The sequence below is a fragment of the Carassius auratus genome, chromosome 27 (assembly GCF_003368295.1).
Source record: "Carassius auratus strain Wakin chromosome 27, ASM336829v1, whole genome shotgun sequence".
NCBI classification, from domain to species: Eukaryota; Metazoa; Chordata; class Actinopteri; order Cypriniformes; family Cyprinidae; genus Carassius; species Carassius auratus.
In genome coordinates, this window is record NC_039269.1 from 5,290,961 (window position 1) to 5,303,151 (window position 12,191).

The window sequence follows — 12,191 nt, forward strand, 5'->3', positions numbered from 1 at the left end:
AGAAGGAACATTTAAATTAAAAGTCTGTAAAAGTGACTTTGTGCTTCTTTGGGATGAACAATCAAGCGACGTTCACTTGCAGAACACAAGCTTCTAGAGGCACATAAGTCTGAAGTAACGAATTTAGGTAAATGGGTGCAGAGGCAGTGGTAGTTTTGTAGGCAAACATCAATGCCTTGAATTTTATGCGAGCAGCTATTGGAAGCCAGTGCAAATTGATAAACAGAGGTGTGACGTGTATTCTTATTGACTCATTAAAAATGAATCTTGCTGCCGTGTTCTGTATTAATTGTAAAGGTTTGATAGAATTGGCTGGAAGACCTGCCAAGAGAGCATTGCAATAGTCCAGCCACAGAACAAGAGCTTGAACAAGGAGTTGTGCAGCATGTTCCCAAAGAAAGGGCTTGATCTTCTTGATGTTGAATTAAGCAAATCTGCAGGATCGGACAGTTTTATCAATGTGGTCTGAGAAAGTCAGCTGATCATCAATCATAACTCCAAGGCTTCTAGCTGTTTTTGAAGGAGTTTTGGTTGATGTGTCTAACTTGATGGTGAAATTGTGATGAAACGATGGGTTTGCTGGAATCACAAGCAGTTCTGTCTTGGCAAGGTTGAGTTGAAGGTGATGGTCCATCATCCAGGAAGAAATGTCTGTTAGACAAGCTGAGATGTGAATAGCTACCGTCGGATCATCAGGATGGAATGAGAGGTAGAGTTGAGTGTCATCAGCATAGCAGTGGTATGAAAAGCCATGTTTCTGAATGACAGAACCTAATGATGCCATGTAGACAGAGAAAAGAAGTGGTCCAAGAACTGAGCCCTGAGGCACCCCAGTAGTTAGATGATGAGACTTGGACACCTCACCTCTCCAAGATACTTTGAAGGACCTATCTGATAGGTAAGACTCAAACCATTGAAGTGTAGTTCCTGAGATGGCCTTTGCCAGTAGGGTTGATAGGAGGATCTGGTGGTTAACCGTGTCAAAAGCAGCGGACAGATCAAGCAGGATAAGTACTGAAGATTTAGATTCTGCTCTTGCCAGTCTTAGAGCTTCAACAACTGAGAGCAAGGCCGTCTCAGCTGAATGTCCGCTTCTGAAGCCAGATTGGTTGCTGTCAAGGGGATGTTGTGTGTGAGAAATGCAGAGACTTGGTTGATGAGGAGGAGGAGGAGGAGTTGTTACAAATATAACTTTTAGGTAAATCCTTTGAGTCCGAAACCACACGATGGTGAGAAAATGACAGAATCTCGGGAACATTTGACTCGAGGCCTTTACGTATAAAACAACATAAAGGTATTGATAATGTACATTGTAATGCATTGCATCTTTTCATAATTATTAAAACACAATGTTTGCAGATATTTGTGACTTTCTACTCTCACAATTCTGATATATTTTTTTAAGTTTGGAGAAGAAAGTGGAAACTCCTACACAGAGTCATAACTCTAAAATCTTGAGGGGAAAAAAACCTCTGAATTCCAAGATTTCAATTCAGAATCTGCAATCGAAAAACAGTCAGAACTTTGAAATAATTCGAAATTAAAACCAATTTCCAACAAAAGGCATGCAAATAAAGACCACAAGCTCAGCTTCAGTTGGGATGTGTTTTATATAAATAATATTTAAAAAATATTTATCGGGAAAAACAAACCAAAAGGGGAAATGAACCCAAAGTCCTGCGGCGAGCAGCTCTCCGTCAACATCACAGCATGCAGTTCAGTTTGATCATCATCATCATCACCTGCAGCATACTTCCTTTACACCAAACCATCTGCATCTTTAACAGCAGGAAAATTAAAAGACTAGGGTTTAAAATGAAACGTAAGGTCGGTCCGGTCCGACAACCGAATGGATGATCCTCAGCAGCAGAGGAGGATTGTGGGAAACGTCTCCACTCTTTTACAGCATTCTCAAGTAAAGTCAGTCCTGGCACTGTGTGTTTGAGTTCATCATCACTGCAGAAGTGTGCGTCGAAAACAGCGCTAGAAACTGACTGCTGGGAAATGACATAAACCTGCAGAGAACAGAGAGAACAGAGATAGAGAGATAGAGAGAGAGAGAGAGAGAGAGAGAGAGAGAGAGAGAGAGAGAGAGAGAGAGAGAGAGTCATCACATTCACTGTGGCATCTCATCAGCATGAGGAACCCCAGCCTTTTTTACTGTATTTTTGATCAAATAAACACAGCCTTGAGCAGAAGAGACTCTTTCAGAATCGTTCTAATCTATCTGAGTGACCTCCTGTAGAGTGACCCCGTGATGAGTGACCCCGTGATGAGTGACCCCGTGATGAGTGACCCCGTGATGAGTGACCCCGCGATGAGTGACCCCGCGATGAGTGACCCCGCGATGAGTGACCCCGTGATGAGTCACCTGTACAGAGGAGCAGGTGTGCAGCGGGTCATTGCTGCTTGCAGGTGGGAAGCTTGCGGATCTTGCTGGCGGCGGAGAGGCCCTTCCTGGAGGGATTGGAGGAAGAGCTGGAGCGCCGCTCGGATTTAGGCTTCAGTGCAGCCGACTCCGTCCCGTTCACACACACCGGTTTGGCCACGGCACAGGTGCGCTCCGGAGCACGTTCTTCTTCCTCATCCTCCTCATCCTCCGGGACTTGCCCTGTTCTCACACACACACACCGGGAGCGTTAGTGAACATTAGTGTCCAACACACAGACAACACAACAGCAGCAGTGAACAACTGTGTGGAACCAGAGAAACTGACAGGACACTCCACAAATAATAAACTAAAATCCACCTTTACACACACACACACACACACACACACACACACACACACACACACAGAGAGAGAGTGACACTAATCAGAGCAGGTCCAACAGTTCAATACTAACGAAGTGCAGAAAGTCATCTGTGGGCGGAGTCAGTGTGCTCAGTAAGCCCCGCCCCCTCACCTGGCACAGTGAAGTCCTGAGTGTAGATGATGTCATCCTCTCCGTCGAAGAGCTCGTCCTCGTCCTCAGTGTAACCGTGCAGATCCTCCAGGTACGGCATCACCGTCAGGCTCCTCCAGGGGTCACGCGTCTCTGCGCTGGGGGGGATGGGCACCGGAGGCTCCGTGGGGGGGTGTTTCTTACGCACCCAGCTAAACAGGAAGAGGATGTTACCCGTGAGACCAATCAGGGTTATTACAGTTTACAAAAACGGTCCATTATTGGAAATTTAAAACGGTTAAAATAAAATACACAAGCACTGCGTTCGATCGGTCCTTGATACTTCTGCACTGATGCACTCACTTGTGTTGTCTGATGCGCTGTATTGAAAACCTCTTGACAGGATCATATTCCAGCATCCCTGCGGATAAAAACAGCTCAGATGAAGGAAGCATAGACACATGCACAGACATCAGGATCAGTGCGAGAGCTTTAAATCAGACAGATGTCATGCTACAGGAGGAAACACTCACATCACGACTGACTGACCTCACCAGACTTTAACAAAGCCACGAAAAATGCTTTTCAGATTACCTCAAATACACACAATATTATACACACATGCATGCCCCAGACTACATGCATTATGATTATTATTTTAATTAATGTTTTTTTTTTTTAAGTATTTTTAATTTAGTAATAATTTATAAACCTGAAAGCTCAAATGTAAGAGATTCTGGGTTTCCGTCTCACATTTGAGCTTGATGTTTAAATATGTCTTGAAGCAGTCTGAACTGCACAATAAATAGTTTCAGTTATTATTATGATACACTGTAACACAATAAACTGTTAAAGCTCTATGTAACACTGAAACAGAACATTCAGTGTTAGGAGATGAGCACGTGCGACCAGTGTGTGTGTGTGTGTGTGTGTGTGTGTGTGTGAGAGAGAGAGAGAGAGAGAGAGAGTGTGTGTGTGTGTGTGTTTGAGAGAGAGAGAGAGAGAGAGAGAGAGAGAGAGAGAGAGAGAGAGAGAGTGTGTGTGTGTGTGTGTGTGTGTGTGTGTGTGTGTGTGTGTGTGTGTGTGTGTGTGTGTGAGAGAGAGAGAGAGTGTGTGTGTGTGTGTGTGTTTGAGAGAGAGAGAGAGAGAGAGTGTGTGTGTGTGTGTGTGTGTGTTTGAGAGTGTGAGAGAGAGAGAGAGAGAGTGTGTGTGTGTGTGTGTTTGAGAGTGTGAGAGAGAGAGAGAGAGAGTGTGTGTGTGTGTGTTTGAGAGAGAGAGAGAGAGAGAGAGAGAGTGTGTGTGTGTGTGTGTGTGTGTTTGAGAGTGTGAGAGAGAGAGAGAGAGAGTGTGTGTGTGTGTGTTTGAGAGAGAGAGAGAGAGAGAGAGAGTGTGTGTGTGTGTGTGTGTGTGTGTGTGTGTGTGTGTGTGTTTGAGAGTGTGTGTGTGTGCTCTTGTTTTTGTATCATATCAGGACACAACTCTGTATAATGACATGGGTATGACACAGGTATTACAAGGAGAGGGTGACTTATGAGGACATAACCCATGTCCCCATTTTTCAAAACACTTATAAATCATACAGAATGAGTTTTTTTGAGAAAGTAAAAATGCAGAAAGTTTCCTGTGAGGGTTAGGGTTAGGTGTAGGGTTGGTGAAGGGCCATAGAATATACAGTTTGTACAGAATAAAAACCATTACACCTATGGGATGAACACACTTTACACAAAAACAAACATGTGTGTGTGTGTGAGTGTGTTCATTCATGAGGGTTCGCTCTGATGAAGCTCTCAAACACAGACTGCTCCAGCATCAGTGCTGAACATTACAGTCACAGCGCCACCTAGAGGTCAAACATCTGAGCTTGAAACACTGCTGCTTGAGCACAACAGAGAGGTTTATTACAAAAAGAAAAAAAAATCTAGATCTTGAACTCAGGACACATTTAATCTTCGTAATATACTGACATTAAAACATTCTACTATGTATAAAATATACCATATTCAATTATTTTCATTCAAGGGGTCACGACCTAAGAAACCAATATTCCCTTCCAGCAGAGTTATCACGCTCCTCTTCTACTGTGCTCTGTCGGTTTAGCAGCGCTCTCTTACTCCTGACAGTGAAATAGATGGAGATGTGTATATATTTAGATCTTCGAGACGATGCAGTGTCTTCATTAGACCCAGCGCTCATCATCATCTCTCTGAGAGACGCTCTACACGGATGAATCGGAGGAGGTTTGGTGGCTCACCTCTCAGCAGGTCAGACAGCTGCGGGCCGCACTCCTCAGGAACCATGTAGTCCCCCTTCCCAATGTTCTCGAATAGCTTATAGATGTTGTCCCCCTCGAACGGGTACAGACTCGTGGTGATGTTGTATCTGTGAGGAGACACGGATCAGACGATCTCAGAGAGCAAGGACTCGTGGAAGTACAAACCCTGGTCATTTTCTCCACTGGGAAATCCATTATTAATAAAGTGTTAATGTGACGGATGTGTTGAACCCATCTGTTCACTCCATTTCAGCTTATTTTGTAAAATGCGTTTAGCAGCAGAATTCATGGTGGGAAAACTACATTACCCATGATGCTGTGCAGAAAATCCCACCAATCAAAGTCACAGCCAGGAATAAATATATGATTAAATCTGTGCAATAAATTTCCAGCTCTTGAGGATTAAAACATTAATACATCTCTTTCTTTTAGTTAATTCTGAATTGATTAGGAAGTTTTGGTCTAATTTACACTCCAATATAATTAACCTGGACTTGGATCTGGACATAAATGATGTCGGGGTCTGGAGGAACTCACAGTGTGACCCCAGCAGACCAGATGTCCACCTTGAACCCTGAAAACGTGTCCAGGCCGTTGGCGATCTCTGGAGGCTGGAACGCTGGTGACCCCTGACTCGTCCGACACGTGTCGTCCTCCGCAAACGGGTGGAGCGCCTGGGGGTCAGAGGTCAGAGAGCAACACAGAGTCAGTGCAGGAGCTGATCCGACCTGCTTTAACCCTTTATACCTGCAATCTGCATCAGTGGCATATCTGTGCTCAGTCTGAGAGGTGGTCTTTCCTCTGTGTATCAGACTATAACACGCCGTCTCACCTCTGCTACTCCCAGGTCAGAGATCTTCAGCGCCCCGTCTGTGGTCAGCAGCAAGTTCCCTGGTTTAATATCTTTGTGTACGATTCCCTGGCTGTGCAAGTATTCAAGACCGTCCAGAAGCTGGCAGAAGTACCTGAGAGAAGAACGACAGAGAGAGACATGTTTCAGAAAAATGAGAATTGATTAGAATTGAGTCAGATATGAAACAGAGCAGAGATGCTCAGCAGAAACACTCACAGATGCATTTACTGTAACGTGCTCAAACTCTGAATATAAAGACTGTTTTGCTAGATTCAATTCAGCTTAGTTTTTAAATCTTGTGTGTGTGTGTCTCACCCGTGAGCTTGAAACACTGGAAATCTCTTCTCTGGAACGCTGTCCAACATCTCCTGCATCCCACAGACACAATACTCCATCACCATATACGTGCAGCAGCGGTTAAGGGGTTAACACACTCCAGCACATTCACAGCACACACTCATTTCTGGGAGAGATACTGCTTTAAGACAGAGAGTGTGAAGCAGAGCTGACGCAGCACACACACACACACACACTCCGTTGGAAAGGATATATCTTCTGCTTCTCATCGTTGTACAGCACATCCACCAACTGGATGATGTTTTTGTGCTGTAGTCGTCTCAGCAGCTGAATCTCCCTGCAGAACAACAGAAGACATTAAACACACACACACACACACCTCCCATCTGCTCACGTGTGAGTGAATCACTGGTTAACACTAAACCAGCTGCTGTTTCAGACAGGTTCAGGTTTGGGGAGAGAGAGACACAAACATCTGTAGAGTGAACAATCAGATAAAGCATCAACTTACTCAAAGAAACGTGTGTGTGTGTGTGTGTGTGTGTGTGTGTAGTGATCCTGAGAGTAACCATGTTTCCACACGACTGAAATAGCAGCAGGCTGAATACACACACACACACACACACACACACATGTGCTGCGGGACAGGGTTTATTCATCGTTCTGGGATTCCCTTCTTTAAAAACATTCAAACCCAGCGATGTCTTACAATCAGGAGAAGACAACGAGATCAACCGAGCGGCGTCTCATCTCACACCGAGCACACTACAGCCTCACTAGGCATCCAAACACTGCTGCCTTCTCACTTCCTGTTTCCTGTGCTCCCGCTGAGGCCCTGGCACGCTCACACACACACACACACACACACACCGATGGCCTGTGTTTTAGGTTTAATATATCCAAACATCATTAATGCAGGTGTAAGTGCAGGTTAAATGCTTTCATGTCTTGTGTGTAAAAGCCTCTTCAGACGCAGCTTCTGTGTTTCCTCTGCACTGCAAAGATTCATTTTATTAATAATGATCTCATTTGTTTGGTAAGAGCCCAAATGTCTTATTCTAATTCACTGATTAAATGTAATAATTGACTCAACGCTTTCCTCTCAATAACGACTGAGAGCGGATGAAACGCACCTGATTACAGCGATGTGGATGGAAACATTATTTCATTAAAGTGATGGTTTGCAAAGATCAAGCTTGATCTAGTTCAGGACGGTTTTGATTATCATAAACCTATAAACTATTTTAAGGGAGATTATTTCGTGAATAAAATAGTTTATCCAAAAATAAAACGTCTTATCGCTTACCTTTATTTTGTTTCTTATCCGTATGAATTACAAAAGAAGATGCAAGACAAATTAATGTGTCATTCAGTAACTTGTCGGTCATCTATTTTGTGCCAAATATATGTGATATATACATGTGAATCGTCACATATTTGAATCGATCCGGCTTGAGGTTAATCGTTATAATCGTGGCTCATCTAGTGAACACATTAATGAAACATGCTCAAGTCTTATGCAGGAATGATGTGTAAGTCCTGCTCGTGTCTCATACTCGTGTGCAGAGCCTGATATCAAACAATAATCTGGGGAAATAGTGATTAATGACAATATTCATTTAGATTCAGATGATCTCTCGATTCTAATCGACTCTTATTTTCAGGGAAGGACTCTTAAATCCCAGGAACGGATCAGTCGAGCCTGTTTTCAGTTAAAGCACAGAACACTGAAGATCATTTCCATTCAATAAATCAGATTTCAGATTGTGTTCGTAGTTTCGCAGTATTTAAACTATAAATGCAGGTTATATGAGACGACAGGTGAACTTTAATACTAGTTTTAGCACAAACTAAACACCACAATACTGTCTCAATCAGTGTTTCAGATTATAACGACTATAATCATCTCATTAATCTCAGAAAACATCATCTGTGACCATAAACTCATTAATCAGACACAAGAATCAACTCTTTCTGCTCAATATATAACACTCTTCTTACACTGTTCTTTAATGTTTTTATCACAGCCACTAATTAAATGTGCATAGTGCAAACTGTTATTGTAACTTAATTATTATAAAAACTTCATTAAGTGTAATTTCAGCAGCTGTGTAAAATAGACACGTAATCCCTGATTCACCTTGTGGTGTGTGTGTGTGTGTTTCTCTGGAGTGAGGGTGCTGTCTTATAAGGGTGCTGTCTATGTAGTGTGTCACTGGTCTTGGCTCAGAGCCGGTTCTTCTCACAGAGTTTAAACCCAGACCAAACACACGTGTCGTGGCTCAGCAGGGTTGAGAAGCCGCTCTAAACGCTCTCGTGTCTCCTCTATTTAAAGCTGAGGCCTGTGGCTTCACTACACATTATTTTAATTAATTTAACTGCTCGTGTGATTAAACGGCAAAAAGAGGAGATGGAGATTACATTACACAGTGCAGAACAAGATGAGTGTCAAGAAACGTTTCTGAAGTGAACATCCACAAGCCATTTCCATCACGTGACGTAATGTTTATGATTTAAACAGATCGTTCAGAAAGAGAAGAACAAAACAACGGGTTATCTGTGGAGAAACACTGCGTTACAGTCACTGACTGAGGATAGCATTAACCAGCAGAAGAGGAAACGCAAGATTATGAGCTTCAATATAAATAACATTTATTGCATATTATTTAAATAAAGTGTAATATATAATATTAAAATTGTTGTATAATTAAATACAAAATAAAATATTAAAATAATAATTTGTAAAAAAAAAAAAAAAAAAACACAAGTAATTTTTTAAGATCTTGTTAAAATATGTCTCCTGAAACTATTAATTTCTCAAATTAAATAACTTTTTTAAAAGTAAAATTTTAATAAATATTTTTTTATAAATAATTATATTAAATAAAAATAGATTTTAATACATAAAATTATTTATAAATATTTAAACATTTCATAAAAAAAATCATAATTTTTTTTATCATACTATAATAAATTTTTTATAAACAAAGATTTCATTTTTAATATTTATTTTATAAATAATAAAAAAAACAAAAAATAGTTTTATAAATAAAAAAAATAAACATTAACCATATTAATAACCAATTAAATATATTAAATAAAATTTTATAAATATTTTATTTTTTAATATTAAATTTAAAATTTACATTTTAAACATAAAATAATTGTATAAAAATATGAACCATAAATATATTGAATAAAATATTTTATAAATAAAGATTAATTATTTTTAAAAAAATTATCAAAATAATTTTATAAATACAAATATCCATGTTTTATAAATCTTTTAAAAAAGATCTATTATTCTAAATAGAAATCAAGTTGATTTTGACTCATGTTGGTGTTCAAACTCAAAGGTAAAGGAAGCCAGCAGCTCTTACTTCTTCACATTGGCCTCTCCGTTGGGAATCCTCCGGAGTTTCTTCTTCTTCAGGATCTTAACGGCTCTGCGACACAGAGTCTCCGAGTCCAGCATCTCCTTGACCTTCCCGTAGGAGCCTTCCCCGAGCAGATCTCCCATCAGGTACTTCCCGATCAGCTTGGCACGCTTGCGTCGGGGCTGGTAGATGACCTCGGTGGAGTCGATGCGGTGGATGAAGGTGTCCATCCCCATCAGCTCGTTCTCCGTCAGGTACTCCAGATGCTGGAGCTCTCCACCCACACTCATCTTCCTCTCGCTCGCCCTCCGACGATCCAAACGCCCGACGGGAAGATTCGTATTCCAAAGCAGTAGAGATTGGGAAGATCAGTCAACGGATAAACGTCTGTTAAACGGCAGAAGCAGCATCGCTCAGTGAAAGCAACAGATCCGAACGATCAGTGAAACGCTGGGATCACTGCACATCTCTGCAGATCTCCACACCTCGCATCCGTCCCAGAAACACCTGAACGCTCTCTTGGTGAAGATTACTGATCTGACTTCAGCTTTACCGGAAACACTCGACCGAGATCCACCTAAGAGAAACAAGACACGATCAGTCAAAGAGCTGATTATGAAGCAGCACAACAGGCTTTGTTATTATCACCTCATATATATAACGCTGTGGGATCTTTCACTTCTCTTTCTCACGTCTATAGTCCCGCTGTGTCTCAATCAGAAGACGTTTTGGTGATTTTGTGTGTCTTACAGCGAAGAAATCAATAGAAAATGTAACAAATATTTGTCCCAGTGACATATTTCAAGTTAAATATAGAGTACACACAATTTTATTCTCATACACGCGATACTCATATTTATAGTATAGAGCAAATCTGTTTATATTGTCACAAATGTAACTCTGCTATTGTATATTTGGAGAAATAGACACCAATACACTGGGTCAGAATGATTGATTATTGATCTTTTATGCCAAAAATCGTTAGGATATTAAGTTTCATGTTCCATGAAGATATTTAGTAAATGTCCTAATGTAAATAAATCAAAACTTCATTTTTGATTAGTAATATACATTCTGAGAACTTCATTTGAACAACTTTAAAGATGATTTTCTCAATATTTAGATTTTTTTGCTCCTTCAGATTCCAGATTTTCTAATAGTTGTATCTCAGATTAATATTGATCTATCCTCACAAACCACACATCAATGGAGAGATCATTTATTCAGCTTCAGATGATGTGTAAATGCTCAGGTCACTCATCAGATGTTATAATGTGTTCTTTTACCACAGTATCGGCTGAAGTGGCGAGTAAACAGTGTGGTAAATGAGCAAGCTAATCCTAAAACAGCAGAGTTTACCTCAGTAATGTGTTTATTGTGTGATAATATGACAGCAGAGACAGATAAACACACAATCCGGACTCATACGGTGAAAATCTGAGGTAAAATAAGGAAGGCGAGATGTTTGTCGATCGATCTGATCATCTGATCATATAATGCGGATAATCGATCGAAGCCCACAGCTCCACACAAACCCTCACACACCGTCAGGAGCTTAATAAGAGTGTTTTGATGAGTGTGTGAGTGAGTTTGTGCGCTAAAAGACTGTTTGTGTCGACGGTAGCGAGCGTGTTTGATCTGCGGCGGTTAACATTGACGTTAGCGGCGGCTAACAGTCATCTGTGACGGGGAATAAACTCGACAAACTCACTGACCTGAGGCTGTAATCATCAGCACGGCTCAAAGACTCAGAGACTCGCGTTTCTTCTCGTGTTCTGCTCTTGATTCGTTTATTTTCTCGCATCTGTTCGTCACAGCTGCTGCTGCTTCAAGGCTGCCGCCATCTTGTTTACCTCCCTCCCCTTGCACTGCGCATGCGCCACAGCTGCCTCCAGCGGGAAACACATCATACATCGAAACTATACAATAATATACAGTTTATATCAATATATTAGACATTATACTACCACGGAAACATTGACTACGTTTGCACACAATTCAAATGATATTTGGGTAATACTGAGATTAAACTTTATAACATGAACACGATTAAAGCTACTATAATTGTGTTCAAATATGTGCGCATACCTAAAAAAATAGCAATACTTTTACTGGTTATAATGGTACTTTTATTGGTTTTAATGTAAACTGTAATTATGTCTCTATCGGTACACTGCCAAAAAAAAAAAAAAAAAAAAAAAAAAAATATATATATATATATATATATATATATATTAGCTCGATGGGTGGAGCTCCAGACTTTGTACTTATGTTATATTTGGGGTAAAAACAAAGAAAGTAGATTGAATCTCTTTCTCTCAGTCTCTCCCTCCCCCCCCCCCCCTCTCTCTGTGTGTGTCTCTGTGTCTCTCCCTCTCTCTCTCTCTCTCTGTGTGTGTCTCTGTGTCTCCCTCTCTCTCTCTCTCTCTCTCTCTCTCTCTCAGTTTGAATCAGGGAGATGTGATCCTCTCCTGAGTGTCTGATGTCCAGAAGCGGGTCAGTGATAT

General features: G+C 41.0%; 1 protein-coding gene across 1 annotated transcript; it reads right to left on the bottom strand.

Moving 5' to 3' along the window:
* Positions 1-1,591: 1,591 nt before the first annotated feature.
* Positions 1,592-11,563, bottom strand: LOC113045176 (serine/threonine-protein kinase STK11-like). The gene is made up of 11 exons (XM_026205376.1): positions 11,400-11,563; positions 9,688-10,261; positions 6,561-6,644; positions 6,326-6,415; positions 5,990-6,122; positions 5,695-5,831; positions 5,137-5,264; positions 3,249-3,306; positions 2,907-3,097; positions 2,372-2,611; positions 1,592-2,015 (listed from the first exon to the last, which is right to left on the bottom strand). Exons 2-10 carry the CDS (start codon positions 9,972-9,974, stop codon positions 2,400-2,402), a joined length of 1,320 nt encoding a protein of 439 aa, XP_026061161.1. The 5' UTR covers positions 9,975-10,261; positions 11,400-11,563; the 3' UTR covers positions 1,592-2,015; positions 2,372-2,399.
* Between the last annotated feature and the right edge of the window lie 628 nt (positions 11,564-12,191).